We start from the raw sequence: 23,170 nt of genomic DNA on the forward strand, positions 1-23,170 counted from the left end.
AACTCTTGGTAATTTTTTGCAACCAATCTGAAGGTAAGAGAGTAAAATAACAATTAGAAATAAAAATCTTCGAACATTTAATTGACACAAATCATAATACATGAAGCTAAAAGTGAAATAGCCTAAAATAAATTCAGTTGAAAGTCAAACTTCTAACATGTTTAAATCGAAAGTTGAGAAATTATTTTAAACTGAATTTTTTTTTAATTTCTAAAGAGCAATAGAGACAGACAGAAAGAAAGAAAGGAAGGAGGAAAAAGAAAAAAGGTCCACAAAGTAATTTTAGCTTCAGATCATTAGGATAATAGAGTTTGTGTGTACAGAGATTCTTAAAAAAAGAATAGTTTGACTCAGATATCCCTGTCATATGAACGAATATTCTACCAGCTTTGAAGTGGCCCTGCTCCATTGGCTGCCGGGAGTGTGCTTATGCTGGTGAGCACGACTTGCTCTGAGAGTTTTGAGATGTTGTCGAAGTTGCTGATTTGGGTGGTCAGGGACTTCCGGCTCTCTGTGCTCGTTCGGCCCCGGCTCAGCCGGTCCTCCTGGCGATGGTGAGCTCCAAGGCAACAGCAAGAAAATGCAGCTTTAAATTCCTCTCGAAACTTTCCTGGCAAACCAGGGAGAGTGGAAGGAAAAAGAATTACACATAAATATGGCTCAACAAATCATGAATAGGGTATAACCCAGTTGCTCCCTTGAGCCGAACTAACAGAGAGGTGCAACATTTTGCAAAAAGGGGGAAATAGGAGGAGGAAATTGGGTTACTGGAAGCTTGGTAGACTCTTGAAACAATAGGTATTTCTACAAAATAACATAACTGCTTTTCATGTGTGATGTTTGGAGTTTGTTTCATTCCTTCAGAGTCTAACCTTTATTTGTGATTGCGGGTTATTATAGATAGCTGTAATGAAAGTGGTCATCAGGATGTCCAGAGATGTTTAATAATTTCAAAAATGATGAAACCTGTGTGGTATATAGCCATGACTATGTATATGTGACCAGAAATTACCCCTGCACTGGACTCTGAAGAAACTGGTCTACGGGCACACTCAGTTCAACAAAGAATCTAGAAAAAAACACCTTTAATATAGAGAGAAAATTTCTAAAGTTTCATAATCTGCATGAGGCAGAACAAAAAATGGAAGGAAAAATTACCCACTTTAGAAGTTATTTCTTGTCTTTAAGTCACTGACATGAAATTGGAGAAGTATGAAAATGAAACAGTCACCTTTTTAAGGATAAATGAACAGTATTGGGAATCATCATTTCTCTCCTCTGAGCCTCCATTGCCAAACCGGGTGATTGAGTCATCACATGAGAAGCAAATGTTCAAGGGACTCGGACAATCGCAGGCACATCCCAAGTCCCCACGGGTTATCAGCCACCTTCCCTGCCTCACTCCACCCCAAAACAGCACTTTGACTTGGTTCTGCGGGCTTGACTTCCAACACTTTCCCCTATAACCATCCAGTAGTCTTGTTCTACTTAGTGCGAGGCTCAGAGCTTTAGTCACCTCTAACCCCAAGGCAATAGCTTCTTCATTGCTTTCCAAGCCACATCTCCACACGGTCCTTTGACCCCTCAAACACAGCACATGAACAGTGAGTGGTATCTGGTTAGCTCAGATCTAATACCATCTTTATTCTGGAGACGGGTTAGATGTGTCAGGGGAAGGCAAGAAAAGGGGCAACTCAATACAAAGCAAACTCCACATATAACAACCACCTGAGTCTCTGAAAGGTGAAATAAAGCAGAAATCAATCTATTATCTATCTATCTATCTATCTATCTATCTATCTATCTATCTATCTATCATGTGCCATGATTGAGGAAAAGAAACAATGAAAGTTGTTTTAAAAAAATGTAATTGGTCAATTGTCTTTTTTTTTTTAATAACCCATACCACCTACAAGGCCAGAGATGAAGTCAGAAAATATACATACTTCATCAAGTATAAAAAAGGAATTGCTTATTCTTCCATATAGAATTATCATATATTTGGAGAGAGCAATGAAACAAAAATAGCCAACTGGTTAGACTAGAAGACAGTGTAAAGATGTAGCTAATTAAAACACAATCCTACAGCTCGGTCAGGCAAAATGTTGGTGAATAAAACAACTAGTTAAATGACTTTTACAATTACATTGGTTCCATAAACCGAGACGGATAAAATCACTTACAGATGTGTGTCTGCGTGTGTCATTTAGCTTGTGTGTTGTTTAGAAGTAGTATCATTTTTTTTGTGGTCAGTGAGAAATCTTGAGATAACCCCAAGAGATGTTACTCCCAAGGGAAATGTAAATACAGAAAAATACCCAAAAGTGGAAGGGTTCCAATTCAGTCTCAATGAGGCAATCTCAGTGTTGGCAAAGGAAACGATATAGCAAGTCTGTTTTATTTTCAGATAAAATTATTTTACATGTTGGTAAAGCATAAGTTTAATGTATGACCAGCAGGATTCTGTGTTCTTCAGTTCTCACAATTTTCACTTTCCTCCTACTCAACATTTTGTTTAAATTTTATGGGAAAATGACTTACATGATTTTCTCTGATGAGTTAGGTAACACGCTCCCCCTCATAAGGTAAAAACCTCAAGACAAATTAGATCCGGGGGAAAAACACCTCATTGTATAGCAATTAAGCTCTTCACACATTTCAAGAGTGTTCAAAGCCTTCTGGTCATTGACCCCCTCGCCCTTAGTTAGGATTGTGGCTTCCATGCAAGGAACAGTTGAAAACTCACCACTGAGAAAATTATAAATAATTGGGTTCGCAGCACTATTGGCATATACAAGCCAGTGTGAAAATGTAAACCAGGCATATACAGTCTCCCTGTCTTCTGTGTGGGTAAACATCCCAAATACTCTGTAGGAAAAACAAAACAAAACAAACAACAATCACGGGAAATCCAGTGTGATTTTGACAAGTACCTTTCAAATAATGAAATTCATGGGTGGACACAGCCCCTGATGGAAGCTGCGCTGTCCTCCCCAGCAGTGGGCGCTGGTTTACGGCACGGTATTGGGTTTAGAAAAACGTCAGTACCTAAACAAAAATCTCCTAGCACAATTAGCTAATCAAAGGCCAAGTCAAGCCAGAGAAGGATCCTTCTCTCCTGTAAACAACAAATGCAATACTACTTCTGGTGAGGAAGAGCACAGAAGTCGAATATATATCCAGGCCCCTTCTTTCGTTTTGTTTCTCAATACACTTGAACCATGTTTGTTACTATTTCATTTTGTGTGTCATTTAAAAAGCACTCCTAAGTTTCAGTCTTTGAGTCCTTCCTCCTACCTGCCTTTGTGCGTTGATCAAAGTATCACATTTTTTCAACCACAATCTTCCCAGCCTTGTTGAAATTTGCCTTCTGGGACTTCATTACAGTCAGAGAGAAACTCCTTTTCAGGAGGCAAAATTCTGGTAACTTCTTAAAATTCATGAGTTTTAGTATATTTATTTATTATTTTAAACTCTGAAAAATATTTCATTATTTTATCCTTACACATCATTTTTAAGATTTGCTCCATACTCAGAAATATCCCCTCTATCATATTCTATCTGCTGACCAATAACAGGTAGCTTGTAACTACCCAATAAATTGTACAGGCTGAAGATTTAATCCATTTCCTGCCAGAGGGTCGTAATTTGATTACACACAATGGTACCCATCATAGAAATGCATTTCTGGAGTAAAGTGACGCTCCGTGGAGCCCTGGAGTTTTGCAAAAATACAATATGGAGTGAAATAACATGAACAAATGGAATTAAAGGTATGTTATGACCCTCTAGCATAATACATCTTTGAGATCCTAGACAAACCAGAACTGCTTTAAAGAAGCTGGTTTTGACTAGTCGGGCAAAAGACTGTTTTAAGGAAAAGAGTTCAGGAATGTACTGGTAAAAGAAAGAAAAGAGACGCAGAACCTACAAGGGCAAACAAAGAGATAAGCATTTGAAGCAGATGAGTGTGGTGAAAAAAAAGACAACTTCCAAGGCCATTTAAAGTTTTTCTCAAGTTTTGTGGAAGAGAGCAGACTGCTCAAAAATTGAAAATATTTCAACATAGGCTTTCTTCTTAGCCGTTTATTTTCCTTGGAAAGGGAGGTCTTTAAGTTAGAAAAAGAAGAACATTATTATGGACAAGTAGATATTTGGAGCTAGCTGAAGGGCAGGTCCAAGTGCCGAGGTGCAAGGAATCCCAACGAGCAGTCCAGAGATCAGTAAATCTGACTTTTGTTGGATTTAGACAGAGTACCATAAAAGTACAAAAAGTTAGAAAAAAATAGGAGAAACATCATTCAGTATCATAGCATGTTTTTATAAGGTTCTTAAGAGTAGAAAACAGCATCTAGCCAAAGATCAGAGTAAACTTGTATGGGATTTCTGCAGTCAAGAAAAAGAAGACCAAAATTAGGAAGAGCTTTGGAGGGCAAAATAGCTTTCAGTGTCTTGTGAGCCAGGATGTATCTCAAGGCCCCACGCTGCTGAAAATCTTAGGCCTTTAAGGCTGTGTCTGTATTGAATAATATTACTAAACAAAAGTTCATTTTCCACTGAAAGAGTTATTAAGCAATCAAAACCAAGGGCCAAGAAGAATGAGAAATCTTTGCAGCTGGTTCTACCACCTTCAGTGTGTGACCCCAGCCAAAGCTGCCGCTCTCCAGAGTCTCCAGCTGGGAGGAATATGATACTGACTCTGAATCAGGGGAAAGTGAGAGGAGCAATCGTAGTTGAAGTTCGAAGCCTATTACAAACAAAATTACTATTACCTTGGGGCCAGTCTGTTTGCAACAGTTATGATAATTCCCAATAAAGCTGGCCGGCTGTGAAGTTCATGTGAACGCAGCCCCTGCCTTGGCTGTTCCTGTTGGTCCATTGTTTTAACGTCACAGTGTATCTGCACCCTAACAAATAACACACTTTCTCTCACTGAAAAGTTTTGTGCTAGTTTTTATTAATAGTCACCCTGAGCTCTTGATTCAGTGACTTGAGGAAATGGCTTTTTTTTTTTCTCTTTCTAACCATTCAAAACAGAGTATGAGCCCTGATTCCATTTTGTGTGTGTGTGCTCAGAAATGAGTTTTAAGTATAATTAGAATGTTAAGGAAACATCCCTATCTCTTCTTATCTTTGAGATAGAATTCTGTCATAATTCCCTATGAGAACAAAGTTTCGGAAAACCCATTTGTTCCCATCAAAAAAACCCCTCCAAACTGTAAATGAGGTTTTTCTGTTTGTTTTTGTATTTGTTTTGGTTTGTTTGGGGGGTTTTTTTGCATTAGAACTTTTTCCGGCATCTAAGGCTCAGCAATTAGCTTGAAGAGGCCAGGGGAACATCTGCTTTATGCCTGCCATTCAACAGAGAATTTCCATGGACAAGAGCATGTAGTCTGAGCACTCTAAAAGGCTATCCGACTTACCTGTTAGGAACAACACACTGGCCTGACAAACTAGGCAAAGGGCTTAGATTTTTCTCTGGCTTAAGAAGGAAAAAAAAAAAAAAAGTTCTTCACTAAGAACTAGGAAATGACAGTCACTTTATTTTCAAATAATAGATGAACTTTACCTCTTAAGCACGTTGAGGATGCTAATTGGTAGATAGCAAATTGCAAACACCAAAAGCACAACCATTAGCATCCGGGCTGTTTTCCGTCTGGCTCGGATCTGCTTTATTTCAGCGGCCACAGCACTAATCCTGGACTTGGTCTGCTGTCCTGGCCCTCGAGGCTGTGAAGCAGGCTGCAGGGGCTTCCATTTTCTCTGAACTACAGATGATGTTCCAGGGATCTAAAAGGAGCAGAGACTCTTTATTGCCACCTGACTCAGGGAAGTTCCACTTTGGAGAAGTAGCTAGAAGGTACAAGAAAGAGAGTGTTCTGGACGCCTGTGGTCTGGGGAGGCTTGAGAGCTTGTTTCCCCAGAATGTTTGCTGAGTTATGTTCGTAAGTAATACAGTTGAGTACTGAATAGGAGTTTGGGTGGAAGAGAAGTTGAAACATCCCATTTTTGTCAAGGTCTAAAGAGAGCTACAAATGGAAAAGTTATTTCTTTATAGACAGAGAAGTTGTACATCCAGACAATGGAATATTATTCAGTGCCGAAAAGAAATGAGATACAAAGCCATGAAAAATGGGAGGAAACTTGAATGCCTATTACTAAGTAAAAGAAGCCAACCTGAAAAGGGTACATACCATAAAGGCTACAACTATACGACATTTTAGAAAAGGTAAAATCAGAGAGACAGTAAAAAGATTAGGCTGCCAAATCTAATTTGCCAAAACAGCCAAAAGGTTACCGTGGGGTGGTGAGGGGTGTATTGGGGGGCTAATGGGCAGAGCACAGAGGATTCTTGGGGCAGTAAAGTACTCTGTATGATACCATGATGGCTACATGTCATTATACATTATATGATGTATTTGGATACATTATTCAAACCCATAGAATGTACAACATTAAGAGTGAACGCTTAGGTAAACTATGGACTTTGGATGATTCTATGTCAGTGTAAATTCATCAGACGTAACAAATGTATCACTTTGGTGAGGGATACAGATACCAGGGAGGCACTTCATTAGTGGCGGTAGGGGGCATTTGGGAAACCTCTCTGTAACTTCCACTCAACTTTGCCGTGAACTTAAAACTGCTCTTAAAAACAAAACAAGCAAACTAACCACAAAAGCCAGCTCTTAATTAAGAGGAGAGAGAAAGAAAAACTGGCAAAGAAGAGCGGTAAAAGGACAACAACCATATTCTCTGATTAGGAATTCTGGTTCAGCTCAGATACCTCAGTTTAAAGAGGGGGAAATGAACAGGTAATCGCCGAAGTAACCTGGAAGGATTTTTTTCATGCATCAATACTGCCATCTGCTGCCAGATGGACAGATAGGACTTGACTACCTAGTGCTTTTTATTAGATGTTGTTTCTCAGCTTTGGTCAATGGAAACTTTGAGTGAAGAGAATACAAAAATAAATAAAATATTCTCTGCTGCTTACTATTTATTGTTATGAAATTGCTTGAAACCCATTTTGTGTTCCAGTCTGGCCCTTTAAAACGCATACAAACAGGGGCCCCTGGTGTGGATCTGACCATTAAGCCTCAGCATTCAGCTCAGGTCCTGATCTCTGAGTCTTGGGATCGAGGCCCCCCTACACCCTTAGGTTCCCTACTCAGTGGTGAGTCTGCTTCTCCCTCTGCCCCTCCCCCCACTCATGCTCACACTCTCTCACTCTTTCTCTCTCTCTCAAATAAATAAAATCTTTAAAACAAATTTAAAAAAACCATATGAACACAGTGAAAATCCCTTGTGGTCTTACATTAACATTTCAAATAGCTGGAATTTGTAACAACAGTTCTACAACTTGTACTTTTCCATTTCTTTTCAAAGTTATTTGATAATAGCAGGGAGTTCTTCCAAGTGTAATATTTTCTTAATTATAAGCTCATGAAGATTGATAGAGTTTAGTGAGCAAAACAATAAAATTCAGCACACATAATTTTTTAAGAGGAAAATGTGCCAACAAGCACACCATAGCCCTGTGTTGGTTCTAAGCCTCCATGGTCTTCTTTGTTCTGTTAAGATTATTCAATTGTTGCTCTTATCTCTGTGCTGCTCGCCAGGACAGCACCATAGTTTCCTGTGCTCTCTCAGAATGCACATTGGATAGCCTCTGTTGCTTTATACATCACAAGATCCAGGTGTGTTAGATAATCTTTACAAGTAGAATTTTACTTTGATTTCTGCACAGACAAATTAATATGGAGCTTCTTTTAACCATAATTACTCTCTCTCAAAAAGAAACAAATGAGTTAATGAAAACCTGCCCTTACATAGAAAAACATTTGATAAATTATCTCTCTTCTGGCTCTATATGTTCTGTTATGTAGACTGACCTTTTCACATAGTGGTGGTCCTATAAATTTTCTTATCTATATTACTGGTTGGGGGCGGGGAGGGCACTGAGAATCCCTCCTCTGTGAGTCTCTTTTTAAATAGTCATTTTTAAAATAATTGAGAAGCCGCAATGGGTGTTGGAAAGTTCCAGAAAAACTGTAGCCTGAGTGGCCCTATAAATGCCTGCTAAATGATCTTGAACTGTTTTCTAAATGATCTTTGAGAGATCATTTAAACTTTAGCAATTCTATTATTGAGCGCTCCCCTGAAGGAAAGAAACAATATCCTGCCTCTGATAACTTCTTCAACCCTCAGAAACAGAGTTCTCTAAAGAGAAACCGCCACAGGGAGCATGCAATCAGAATTAAAAACAAAGAAACATAACCAGTGATAATGTCCTCTTTCAGATGATGATCTAAATAAGGATGGGAGATGTTTAATCTGAATTCATCTTGAGGAGACCTACAAATGTCCCCATCAATAAGTTGTACATGTCTAGAGAAGGTCAGCGTCATGATAATAGAAATCACTGAGTAACTGAGCACCAGGAATTCTGCATAATCTTGAGTAATTATTAATGCGTTCCTAAAAGGAGATTATTATAAATCCTATTTATAGATGATCGAGCAGACGTTGAGAAAGGTTAAATAAGATATCCATGTCTACTTCCAACAAGTCAGAACTGGCACTAAGGTCTGTCTGACTGCAAAACTCATCTTTTCCCATTCTGATATAAGGTTTCCATTTATAAACTTCAACAAAATGTGTTATGGAAGACGGTAAATTTTTAAATACGTGCCTAGTTACATGAACTAATAATCATACAAAAGGGCATTGAGAAATCCAGCCTGAGAGGCTGTCCATGTAGGAAGGTCTTCCCCTGCCATCTCAGGAAGACTCCACAATCCAACTGTGTAAAGCGTGTGCACGCGCGCGCGCACACACACACACTCCACTTTTATTCCACTATTGTAAATAAACTTTAAAATCATCTATGATAGGAAAATACATCTTGGAAGAGGTATTGCCACAATTTATGAATTGGAAATATCATGTAAATGATGGACCTTGAAACCTGCCCTTTCTTAAGCTCTATTTGTGACTAGGATTAACTTATAAGAAAAGGGAAACATGCTGCATACATTAAAAGAAGAAAAGAAGATATTATGAATAATGAATAAATTTGCAAGCTTAAGTGAGATGGATAAATACCTTGAAAAACAAAGATTACCAAAACTGACACTAAAGATTACCAAAATTGGCACTATGATTCCAAATCTTGCAATACAGAAACTCCAGGTCCAGATAGGTTCACTGATGAACTCAATCAAATGGTAAAAAATAAATACTATTGATCTTATGCAGACTCTTTCTGAAATTCAAAGAAACAATACTTTTCGACTAACTTTATAACCCTATAGATATCCTAACAACGACAGGACAACAAAACAGTTGACTGAATATCTCTCATGAATAGAGATGAAAAATTCCTTAAAATATATTATCAAATCATATTTAGCAATATACAAGAAGGATAATAAAATTCACTCAACAAATCAATTAGATTTATTCAATCAATGCAATGTTGATTTAACATTCAAAAATTAATCAATGCAATTTATCATACTAACAGAATAAGAGACAAAAATATGACCATCTCAATAAAGGAAAAGCATTGGAAAAATTCAACACCTTTTCATGAAAAAAATTTCAGTAAACTAGTAAACTAGTAATACGAGGAAACTTTATCTACCTGGTAAAGGACATCTATAAAAAAGTCTTCAGCTATCATCCTACCTAACAGGAAAAGATGAACACTTTCCTTTAAGACTGAGAACAAAACAATGAAGTCTTTTCTCAGTGCCTCTACTCAACATTATACTGGAGGTCCTAGCCAGTACAAGAAGAAAAGAAAAATAGAAGATATATAGATTGATTTTATTGAGGAGACATTATTGCTTACAAAGTAAATCCTAAGGATTTCCAAAACTCTACTAGAGCTAATACCAGAATTTAGCAATATGCAGGACCCCAAGTCAATAAACAATCCATTGTATAAAATGATTTACAGCGTATATTTCATGATTCAGATGACCAAAATATATTTCCCAGATATATCTGGTCTTCATCTACAGTTCCTGAAAATGCTTCAGAGCTGTAAAAAGTGAAATGGGTGTCTTGTTAATGAAGGTAACTTAAGGTCAGGAACTAGTTGCCAGGAGGAACAACCATTAAAGGATGGTCACTTTCAGTCCCACCCCCTGACCTCTGCGAAGGAGAGAGGGGCTGGAGTTGAATCAGCCAAAGACCAATGACTTAGTCAATCATGATGACCTAATGAAGCCTCTATAAAAACCCTAAAGGACAATGGGTTTCAGAGAGCCTCCAAGTTGGTGAACACACGGAGATGTGTGGTATATGGCATACCTGGAAAGGACACGGAAGCTCCCTGCCTGGTGTATCTCTTTATCTGGCTATTGAATCATAACCTTTAACATATCCTTTAATAAACTCATATCATCAGATTTTGAGATTCACAGTAAAGTCATAGATATAATGTATATGTATGTATATGGGACTGTGTGTATCTTGGAAAAAAGAAGAGGACAAGTCTGATAAGTATAATTTGGGAAATCACCTCATTGAAAAAAAATGCTTGGAAAATACATCACCTAAAAAAATTCTGTGCAGTTATGAAGGAACTTGGTAAAAAGTCACTTAGTAGCCAGGGAAGGGAGTATAAATATTCAAAGCAAAGAGAAGCAGAAAGACAGATAGGAGGGCTATGGAAAGATAGTATGTAAACAGTAAAACCATGAACAACATTATTCAGTGCTGGCAAATGATCAAGCAAGAAATCCTTACGGGAACATTTTTTGGAAATCATTGATGACTTCAAGTGGGAGCTGTTTCAGTGTAGAGATAGGATTTGAATAAGATAAAGTGGGCTGAGAAATCAGTGAGGGTGGGAGGTGGTGAGAAAAGGAGCCAACAAATGGAAATGCCATGAATTTTAGCTAAGAGGAGGAGAAAGAGCAGAGTTAAGTTAGTAATTGGAAGAGTCTGAGAGTTAGGATGATGTTTTTTCTTAGTAGTTAAAAATGCCTGCTCCAGGAGGACAGATCTTCTTTATCTTCCTTCTATTCTTTAGCTCATTACCCATTTTATCATAATAGAGTACAATTGGTACTTGGTAGGTGCTATCTCATATGAAACAATAATCTCTACCTTTCTCTCTCTGTCTGGCAGGAACAATGGGACTTTTTCTTACTCCTTATACTACCATTTGGGAATGATTGGGCTCCAAGACCCAGTGACTTTTTTTTTTTTCCCATTTAACTCTATGACTTCTTGACTTTTTTTTTTTTTTTCAAACCCTGGCAAGACCTTTTAGAATTTAGATGAGCATGCCAAGTCCACATGATGAGGATCGTAACTGTTTTAACTGTCTCATCTCTTGACTTCATTCTCACAATAGAAAGCTCTACTTTCAGGGTCTATAGACAACCCTATGGACTACAACGGCTGTCCATGATCCTTTCACCCAACTCCCAAACTCCACGCTCTTGTCCTTTGTCCATCCCCAGATGTGCTGTCTCTCAACATTACTCTGTCACACAATTAGCTCTTCTTTGTAGAAACTGGTTTCCCCTTTCTTTCTTGGAATTCAACAAATGGTTTTTACTGAGTAAGTCCTCGCCTGCTTCTGTATTTCTATGGACCTTAAAATCTTTAGTCACAAACAACCTTCGGATAGTTCCCATTAGATATTGTCATTGCATCAACATGTCAAATTATGTTTCAACTTTTTTCCTTCCCCCAAGTTTGAGCAGAAGAATTTCCTAAAAGAATTGTCTCCATCTTTAATTTTTTTCTTATTTTAAAAAACCCACCATTTTTGTTCTCCTTTTTAAAAAACTGATTTATTGAGATGAATTTATATGCCATAAATTCACCTTTTAAGAGATACAGTTAAGTAGGATTTAGTACATTCACAAAGTTGTGCAATTATCACTCCATCACTAATTCCAGAATATTTTCATCACCTGAAATGAAACTCCAAACCTTTTGTCAATCAGTTCCCATCACCCCATCCTACTACCTCCTGTAACTACAAATCTTTCTGGCCCTATAAATTTGCCTATTCTCTACATTTCATGTGAACACAATCATAAAATATGTGGTCTTTTGTGTCTGGCTGTTTTCACTTAATAATTTCAAGATTCATCCATGTTGTAGTATGTGTCAATATTTCATTACTTTTTATAGCTAAATAATATTCTATTGTATGCATATACCACACCCATTCATCCATCAATGGACATTTGGTTTATTTCCACTTTTTGACTACTATGTGTAATGCTGCTATGAACAATAATGTGTAAGTTTTTATGTGGACACATTTTTAGTTCTCCTGGGTATATACCTAAGGATTAAGCTGGTAGGTCACATGTTAATCCTTTAAGATTTTGAGGAATGGCCCAATCATTTCCCAAAGTACCTGCATTATTTTCTACTTTCACATTTTCCAATTTTCCAGCCATATAATGAGAGTACTAATTTCTCCACATTCTCACTAATAATTATGTTTTTAAAAAAAGTTAGTTTAGCCATCCTATGGAGTATGAAAAGTATCTCACTGAGGTTTGATTTCCATTTCCTAATAATTACATCTTTGTATGTGTGTGTTGGCCATCTGTATATCTTCTTTGGAGAAATGTTTATTCAAATCTTTGCTTACTTTTAATGGGTTATTTTTTTATTGTTGAATCATAAGAGTTCCTTATATATCTTGGATATAAGCCTTTTATCTTATATGTGATTTGTAAATACTTTCTCTCATTCTGTGAGTTGCCTTCTCACTTTCCTCATGGTATACTTTGAAGTGCAAATTTTTTATTTCAATAGCATCCAGTTTATCTATTTGTGAATTTTTTTGCTTGTGGTCTTGGTGTCATTTAAACCATTAGCCTAAACCAAGGTCATAATGATACCTGACCACAGATATATAGTGAACGTGTTTTCTTCTAAGAGTTTCATATCACGGATGGCCTCTGATTTACAATGGTTTGACCTATGATTTTTTGAATTTATGATGGTACAAAAAGTAATATACCTTCAGTAGAAATTTTACTTTGAATTTTGATCTCTTCCTGGGCTTGTTATTGTGGTATGATACTCTCTCATGATTCTGGGCACTGGCAGTGAGCTGCGACTCCCCATCAGCCATGAACTCATGAAGGTAAGCAATTGATACATTTATAACCATTCTTTTTTTTTACTTTCAGTACAGTACTTAATAGATTGCATAAGGTATTCAATACTTTATTATAAGGTAGGTTTTATGTTAGATCATTTTGCCCACACGTAGGCTAATTGTTCTGAGCACATTAAAGTAGTTTAGGGTAAGCTATGTTGTTCTATACAGGTTAGGTGTATTAAATGCATTTTAGACTTACTTTATTTTCAATTTATGATGGGTTTATTGGGGTGTAATGTCACTGTAAGTTGAAGAAGATCTGTATTAGTTCTTATATTTAAGTCTAAGATCTATTCTGAGTTAAATTATATATTTGGTGTAAGGTGACATCCAATTCCATTCTTTTGAGTATATAGTGCTATCCCAGCCCCATTTGATGAAAAGACTATGATTTTTCCCCCATTGAATTGTGATGACAGTCTTCTCAAAAATCAATTAACCATAAATATAAGGGTTTATTTTCAAACTTTGAATTCTATTACATTGATCTATATGACTGTTTACAAATACTATACTATCTTGATTAATCTAGCTTTATAATAAGTTTTGACATTGAGAAGTGAGCTTTCCAACTTTGTTCATCTTTTTGAAGATTATTTTGGCTATTCCTGGTCCCTTGCATTTCTATATTGATTTTAGTACTATTTGCCAATTTGTGCAAAAACAAACAAACAAATAAACAAGACAGCTGTGTTTTTGATGGGGATTGTGATGAATCCATAGATCAATTTGAGGAATTTTTCTATCTTAACAGTATTAAGTCTTCCAATCCATGAACATGAAATGTCATTTCATTTATGTAGTCCTTCTTTAATTTTTAAATGATACTATGTAATTGTATATGCTATATATTTCTTCTGTTAGACTTATTACTAAATGTTTTACTCTTTTTAGTGCTATTTTAAATGGAATTGTTTTGTTAATTCTATTTTTTGGATTGTTCTTTGCTAGTTTATAGAAATGAAATTAATTTTTGTCTATTGATCTATTATTTTTAAAACTGGCTGAACTTGTAATTTTTTTGCATGTGGATTCTTTAGGATTTTCTATATACAATATCATATAATCTACAAATAGAGTTTGTTTACTTCTTACTTTTCAATCTTGGTGCATTTTGTTATTATTCTTATTTCTTGAATAATTGACCTGGATAGAATCTAGTTCCATTCAATATTAAATAGAACTGATAAGATCAAACATCCCTATCTTGTTCCTGATCCTAGCAGGGGAATATTCAGTCTTTCATTATTAAATATGATGTCAGCTGTGGGATTTTTAGACCTTATTATCAAATTGAAGAAGTCTTTTTTATTCCTATTTGGTTAAGTGCTTTTATCTTGAAAGGGTGCTGTATTTTGTCAAATGTTTTTGCTGCATTTATTGAGATCATCACGTCATGTGGGTTTTGTCTTTTATCTGTTAATGTTGCATTACTCTGCTTGATTTTCATATGTTAAACCCACAATGCATTGCTGAGCTAAATCACACTTGGTCATCGTGTATAACCTTTTTTTACATATTGGGTTTGGTTTGCTAGTATTTTGTTGAGTATACTACTCTATTTTCATAAGTATATTAGTCTATAGTTTTCTGGTGATATCTTTGTCTAGTTTTAATAGTTGTGTAATTCTGGCCTTATGGAATGAGGTACGGAGTGTTCCCTCCTCTTCTATTTTTTCAGAATTTGTGAAGGTTTGGTGTTAATTATCCTTTAAACATTTGGTAGAATTCAACAGTGAAGCCACCTGGGCTTTTTCTGTGGGAAATTTCTTTATTACTAATTTAACCTCTTTACTTGTAATAGGTCTATTCAGATTCCCTAATTCTCCTTTAGACAGTTTCAGTATTTTGTGTCTTTCTATAAATTTGTCCATTTTATCTATGCTATCTACTTTGTTGGCATACAATTATTCATAGTATTCCCTTACTCTTTCTATTTCTGTAACATCTGTGGTGATGTCCCTCTTTTACTCCTGATTTTAGTGATCTGAATCTTTTCTTTTTTCTTGTAATTATCTCTTATCTTTTCAAAGAACCAATTTTCAGTTTCATTGACTTTAATCTATTGATTTTTCAAAAGAGAGTATATTGGGGGGGTGCAGAGAGAGAGGGAGCGAAGCAGACACCCCCTCCCCCCGCCACGGAGCTTGGAGCCTGAATTGGGTCTCAATCCCACAAACCTGAGACCATGACCTGAGCCAAAACTAAGAGTTAGTCCCTTAACCACCTGAGCTACTCAGGCACCCTGCCAAAATTTTATTTTTAAGTAATCCCGACACCCAATATGGGGCTCAAACTCACAACCCCAAGATCAAGAGTTGTGTGCTCCAGTGACTAAGCCAGCCAGGTGCCCTGACAGTCACAGTTTTGGTAAAGTTTCCTTTAATATTACTACAGCGACCTCAGCATTCTTTTGTTACTGTTTGCATAGTACATTTTTTCCGCACTATTTTACATTTAACCTATTTGTGTCTTTGAATATGAGATGTGTCTTTTGTAGATATCATAGAGTTGGATCCTTTTATGTTTGTTTGTTTGATGTATTCTTTCAAACTCTGGACTGTTTCATTCATTTGCATTTAATTATTGATTTAACTATTAATTTAATTATTAAAAAGGAATAATTTACATCTGTCACTTTGCTTTGTTTTTATATATACTATGTCTGTTTTCCTCTGTTGCTGCTTTATTTGGTGTTAAATAAGTATTTTCTAGTATATCATTTTAATATTCTTTTTTTTTCTTTCACTATAGTTTTTTGAGTCATTTTCTTAGTGGTTGCCCTGAGAGTTACAATTAACAACCTAAATAATATTTGGACTAATGACAATTTAATTTCAATAGTGTATAAAAATTTTGCTCCAAACTAGCTTCATTCCTGTCTCCCTCCTTTGTATTACATCTTTACATTACAAGTTGAATCTTTACAGTTTTATAATTATTGCTTTATGCTGTTATCTCTTAAGTCAAATAGGAGAAAAAAAGTATTACAAACAAAAATACATTTATACTCTCTTTCATGTTTACTCATGTAGTTACTTTTATTAGTGCTCTTTATTTCTCTGTGTGAACTTGAGTTATCACCTCTTGGTTCTGTCTCTGCAATTACAGTTTGCTATTCTCTCACACTAGACTGACATATCATCACCTAACATTAATTATTTTAAGTTTTCTTGGAAGAATGCTGAAGAATAAAGAACAGTAGAAAAGACTGTGAGAAAAATTGGGATAGGAAAAGGTTTTCAAAGTTATACTCCCTGGTAAGTTGAAATTTATTTCAGACTCAAGTATCAATTATGGTTCATCCCTAGTTCCTCCAACAGCACCAGATACATAGTGGGTGCTTACCGAATATTTTTGGAATGAGTTAACATGAGTTCACATGATGAGTGAAATTTAAATGTTGAATTATCTGAGGTCTAGAACTAGAAAGAACATTGATAGAGTCACATAAACTAAAATTAAGTGGCTCTTAAAAAGAGGACTTTTAGAGAAGAGTCTGTAGAATTTCCAGACTGACTGAATTCCCTCAGTCCCATTGTCAAAAAAGAATTTAAGTCATTGATGATAGCAAAGCACTGGTTCATTCTTTTAACAAAGTTGAAAGTTCTTGAGAAAGTCAGACAAGGTCACACACTTTGCTCACTAATAATTTCACACTTACAAATTCCAAAGTATGTAACAGATTCCATGCATCTGTAATTTTAAGCAAATAGGATAGGCCCTCCGTTTGATGGCTCACTTGATGTAGCCAATGGCACACATAAGGCTTTGGAACTCTGTTTATAGACATTAACAGTTGGAAATTGAGAGTTGCTCAAGCAGAATTCTACATAATCACCCATTTGGGGTTAATTTACTTTATTGTGGCTGCTAAAGTGAGCTCAGCTGAACTTGTCATTTTCCATTCCAATCTGTTTTGTAAATGTTTTTAGTTTCACAGCCTAAGCATTTTACTGCAAATCTTCTGGATCATATGGTTTGTGCTAACCAGAACAATTCATCAAAAGAATGTGGGTTATTTCTAAACCTGCAATACAATTTTGAACTTACTTTAGCGTTTGAGACATGAAGAACTGTAAGCTTAAATAATGGAGAAATAAACTGGCTGGAGTTCAGTAGTTATCTATTCAACATTTTTTGGAATACTTTCTTAGTGCAAGATACCATGTTAAGTGTTGGGGATTCAGTGATGAACAAGACAGATTTAGGTACCCCCAAAGAGTTTTAAAGTTATGTCAATCTGTACATAAATGAATAAACAAATAAAAGCATCTATTATATGTAGTACACATTTACTAGTAAAATATATGGAAGTAGGGAATGCTCATAACACTGAATATTCCTGGTCAAAATCTCAATCTCAGTCTAACATATCTTTACTCCTACAGGCTCATTAAGTGCTTTTTCTCTTTCAAGAAATTTTTCAAATTCCAATTTTTCTATGAATAGCTCTTTGAGTAACTGGGAAATGGATTCCCCAATGGTCTCTTCTATTGAAACGTTCCCAAAACTTTCTCTTATTCTTCTACTCACTTTTTTCTTATAAAGTATTTATTGAGCAACTGAAATGTTCTAAGCATACACAAATTGGAGGGATACAAGATGAAGGCTAGAGTGTACTGTCTTCAGCTTTAGAGTAGAGCAGATAGACGAATACAAAAGGTCATTATAATATTATTGAAAAGTACTATGGGGGCACCTGGGTGGCTCAGTCGTTGAGTGGCTGCTTTCGGTTCAGGTCATGATCTCAGGGTGCTGGGATCAAGCCCCACGTCAGGCTCCCTGCTCAGCAGGGAGTCTGCTTCTCCCTCTGCCTTTGCTGCTCCCCCTGGTTCTGCTCTCTCACTCACGTTCTCTCTCTCAAATAAATTAATAAAATTTTTAAGAAAAAAAAAAAAGAAAAGTACTATGAAAATAGGGCACCTGAGTGGCTCAGTTGGGTAAGTGTCCAACTCTTGATTTCATCTCAGGTCATGATCTCAGGGTTATGAGATTGAGCCCCATGTCAGGCTCCACGCTTGGCATGGAGTCTGCTTGAGATTCTCTCTCTACGTTTCCCTCTGCTTTTCCCCCCTTTTGCACACACTCTCTCTCAATAAATACATAGAATCTTTAACAAAAAAGTACTATGAAAGAGACCTATTTAAGAAAGTAGTCACGTACATGGATTCAACACCTACTTGTTATTTTAGATCTATAAGCAGAATTAGTTGAAAGGAGAAATAATAGCATATATTAAAGTATTCTAATAGATGAGCACTTTCTCTGCTCTAGGCACTAATTCATCAAATAAGTGTAATAATTCTGTAAGGTAGATGCTACATAATCCCACTTTAAAATAATGAAAGAGAGGCAGAGAAATTTAAGAAATTGACAAAATTCATGCATCTATTAAGTTTCAGAGTCAGGATTTAAACTCATGCAATCTGGACCTTGAGTCTGTGTTTTTGAGCTCTCTGTACTATGTCATTTCTAATTATTCACTCCTCAGCCCGTAAGAAGATTCCTATTGTCCTATGACTTGCAGTGTCTTTCTCTGAGAGAAGGATTCTTTCCTTCTCCATGGTCAAGCTTAATCACACAACTTGTTTTGGCCAAAGAAGTATGAAGAGACTTAACATATGCCAGTTCAAAGCAAAGATCCAAAAGGCATTACGTATTTCTCCCCACTTCCTTGCCCTTTCCCTCAGTCATAGAATGAGCATGTCCCAGGAAGTGCTGTTCCTTTAGACTGAGTTCTGAAATAAGACAGTAAGTAGAGAACAGCTACAGCCCATCCTCACTACTGACATGGAACATGAGTGAGACACACGGCTGTTGCAAGCCACACACATTGGGGTTGGGTTTTTTTGTTTGTTTCTTTTAAAGATTTTATTTATTTATTTATTTATTTATTTATTTATTTATTTATTTATTTATTTATTTGACAGAGATAGAGACAGCCAGCGACAGAGGGAACACAAGCAGGGGGAGTGGGAGAGGAAGAAGCAGGATCCCAGCAGAGCAGGGAGCCCAATGCGGGGCTCGATCCCAGGACCCTGGGATCACACCCTGGGCTGAAGGCAGACGCTTAACGACTGAGCCACCCAGGTGCCCCTGTTTTTGTTTTTGTTTTTTCAGCAGAATAACCTAGCAAAAACTGACTAGTATAATAATACTTACTAAGAAGTAGGTGTGATAGTAACAAACACCCTAAAATATGTGATACCGCGGCTCCGGGGATGGTGTTGAGGGAACTATCACTGGGACTGGGAAACAACTCACGTTCTACAGTGGCACACATTTGTTACCTTAGTTGAAAAGACTGGGGGTTAGAATGCTAATAAGTGTTGGTATTGGCTGCATTTTTAAGGTTATAAAAGAAATTGTTCCTTTGCAAAAATGGAAGAATAGAAAAACATTGGAATTATAAGATATACAAGGTTGCAAAATGCAACTATTGCCCGTATTCAACAAGCAAAAGATATCTTGAAAGTTGCTTTGACTAACAAAGGTTGAAGGAGACCCAAATTAAGACTCATCCTCAAACAAAGCCCAGGTAAGTCTGCGAATTCTTTTTAATGAATTAAGGTGGTCAGTAAATTCCTTCAGTTGGCTAAAATATGTCAGAACAAACAGACTAAGGGCATGGCTTTCCATGAGCCTGATAAGCTCTAAGTACTGGCAATAAGTTTGGAGAGAGAGCTACGTCTCCAAGAAATGCGGCATTTTAAGATAATATTTATAAGGACAAGAGGATGAGCTATATTCTTTGTCTAAACTTTTATAAACCATTACATGTGTTCATTGGTGATTTACTTGGAATCATCAATGTTCAGCTTAAGTGTTTCCTGCTCTGAATTAGATACCCCTCTACCACGCCTTCCTCTGATCCCCTGGCTTATATTTATTAAGATGATTTTCACTCTGTAACTGAGTCTTTCCCTCCTCTAGTCTATGAATCCATCAATGAATCTGACAGGAACGCTTAGCTTTTTCTCAGACATACATGCAAAAGAAATATGATAAACATCTGATGAATGAATAACACAGAATGAGTACACTCACTGAAGTAGCAAAATGATCTGACAAACTACAATTCTCCCAAGTCAGCATGATAAACAGTGTTTAGAAGTCTAAATTCTGCCTGATTCTCTACTCTACTACAAAAAATAAGATCTTTGATGTTGGAGGCTTAACATCTAATAAAAATGTACTACATAAATCTCATATAAAAGACAACATTCTTTACATACAGTCTCAGGAAATGTTAAAGAAATTTTTGTTACTTCTCATACAAAGTAAAATTTATAATATTAGTCCTAGACAAAAATCAAGTCAATTAATCACAGAGCTTTACAATTTAAAGTCATTAAGGCAGTTCATAAAACACAATCCCTAAATACCACTCTAAAAAAATGCCTAGACAGATTTCCATGGCTAAGGCTTCATCATTTTAGAAGAACACACAATCCTTTGGTAAGCATATTATGTTGGTTCAATCCACTCTTAAATTTTATTCATTTTTTAAAAGATGTATTTATTTTAGAGAGAGAGAGCATGTTGGGGAGGAGGAGACGGAGCAGACTCCCCACTGAGCATGGAGCAGATGACATCCAGGACCCTGTGATCATGACCTGAGCCAAAATTAAGAGCCAGCCACCCAACCAAATGAGCCACCCAGGCACCCTTCTTAAGTTTTATTTTTAAGTGCATCCTAAAGAAAACACAAGGAAATTATTTGAAATTACATACCTGGCGACACCAGAGCTTACGAAATATTTGCAGATAGGCCAACACCATAAGACACAGTGGTGCCATGTATGTCACCAGAAAGAAACAAATGTGATACATCTTGGGGTAAATTTCACCTGGAATGAAAGCCAAAATAATAAAATATTGTTTTATAATTCACAGATTTTTTTTAAAGGTATGCCTGTCAATGTTCCGCCTTTAAAGTACACAGTTAACTTCTGTATGATTTCACTGGCATGTTATACACACATACAACACACACACACACACACACACAGATACTGTAATATAGTATTAACTGCTTACACTTACTCAGTATGCACACACACACTAAATGTGAAGTCTTAATTTTATTTAACGTACTCAGAGAGGAATAACAATTAGCCATTTATTAATTTGTACTAACATACGCTATCTAAAGTCAAGCCTTCATTTATTGAAAAGAACTTTTTTGTCTGATTACCTCCAGTTAATTAATAAAAATTAATTTGGATTGTGCTATACTTGAATTTGCAATAACAAACAAGACAATCAAACCTAATTGCTAATGCTTTGGGGGAAAGAATGTAAACTGAGTTGATTTCCTCATTAGAATGTAAGTTTCCTGAGAAACGGGAAGCTATTCCCCAGTTGTACCTCCATATATAAATGTGTAAAAATTTTGGAAAAATAAACACAGTCAACATTTAATGATTCTTTTTGTTAATTACTAGAACAATAAAAAAATTTCTCTTTCAGTATGTCATGTGTATCTATATGTATGTATGCATGTACTTCTAATAAAAATATTTTTTGGGCTTTTTAAAGTTAATTTTTAAACAAATATGGTGTTTTTTTATATTCATCTCATTATTTAGTCACAAGCACCTCTAGGATTGTAGTGATTTCTTATCATTAAGTCTATGTACACAGATGATACATATCACAGATTAGGTATTTATTAAAGATTCAATTATTCAATTAATAAATAACATCGTGGCTTAATATAATTTTTTTGGTTTTTCTAAATATATTTATTACTGACTTTTAATTGTTTTTATTAATTTTTTTAAAGATTTTATTTTAAGTAACCTCTACACCCAGTGTGGAGCTCAAATTCACAACCCTGAGATCAAGAGTCACATGCTCCACCGACTGAGCCCGCCAGGACCCCTACTGACTTTTTAAATGCTTTCAAGGATATTTTTCTTATACTAGTATTTGAGTATATCACAGTGATCCAGCTACTTTTACTTAAATGCAAGACAGGAAACTATATATCCTACATGGATTTCATGGATAATAAATGCAATAATTAGATATAATTCTAATTGAATGCTAACAAAACAAAGTGGATTTTTTCCCTTTTTTTCCACTTCCAAAAATTAAGCAACTGAATTTGACTTTTATATTGGCAATGAGGTTAGTTCCACACTGTTCTTGAGGGATAACGCTATTGCCTGCCTGCATTTTATTTTTTTCATTGCTTCAGAAAGGGCATATAGAAGCATGAAGACTCAGGGGATCAAATGTGGTAAGGGCACTTTATAGTCAGCATGAACCAACAATAATGATTAAGAGGACCATAATAATTGATAACCTTTATCGAATAACCATTCATTTAATTATTACTGAATGGACTTGAAGTATATTTATGAGTTGAATATCCTCCACAACCTTGAATTCATAGCCTTATCTTCTAGTGTTGGTTAAATTTACTATTCTCCTTAGTCTTCCTTCTAAAACCCTGTCCTCTTTCTTAGGTAGATGTTTGTCTTCACTGTCATCTCCAGAGGGGCCAGCAGGGTGACTGTGCTGGCTGGGAGGTCTAAGAGATGCGCGGACCTGGGGCATCCATTTTAGCTCTTCTGTGGCCCACGTGGCTCACACCTAGCTCATCAGTTTCTAACTTCCTTTCAAGCTTATCCTATAAAACCATGCCAGTTACAGGAAAAAGTGATAGAATCCAAGCAGCCTGACTGGAGGAATGACAGCTTTTTCCTTTCTTTTTTTTCTTTTTATCTTTTATAATATTTCTTTATTATATTATGTTAGTCACCATACAGTACATCCCTGTTTTTTGATGTAAAGTTCCACGATTCATTAGTTGCGTATAACACCCAGTGCACCATGCAATACGTGCCCTCCTTAATACCCATCACCGGCCTATCCCATTCCCCCACCCCCTCCCCTCTGAGGCCCTCAGTTTGTTTCCCAGAGCAGCCTTCCCTAAGCCCCGTTTCTGAGGAGCTGGGGGTTGACCTCAGCACTTCCCAGGCACCTGAGTGGCTGTGAACT

General features: G+C 36.2%; 1 protein-coding gene across 1 annotated transcript in view; it reads right to left on the reverse strand.

Moving 5' to 3' along the window:
* Window positions 1-275: 275 nt before the first annotated feature.
* HCRTR2 (hypocretin receptor 2) overlaps window positions 276-23,170 on the reverse strand; it is a 99,531-nt gene continuing 76,636 nt past the window's right edge. The window contains exons 4-7 of the mRNA XM_045805275.2: window positions 20,894-21,009; window positions 5,570-5,790; window positions 2,747-2,868; window positions 276-610 (exon numbers count right to left, since the gene is read on the reverse strand). Coding sequence (XP_045661231.2) covers window positions 381-610; window positions 2,747-2,868; window positions 5,570-5,790; window positions 20,894-21,009 — 689 coding nt within the window. The 3' untranslated portion in view covers window positions 276-380. The remainder of the gene's footprint in view (window positions 611-2,746; window positions 2,869-5,569; window positions 5,791-20,893; window positions 21,010-23,170) is intronic.

The sequence above is a fragment of the Ursus americanus genome, chromosome 29 (assembly GCF_024610735.1).
Source record: "Ursus americanus isolate L20-20 chromosome 29, mUrsAme1.1.p, whole genome shotgun sequence".
NCBI lineage: Eukaryota > Metazoa > Chordata > Mammalia > Carnivora > Ursidae > Ursus > Ursus americanus.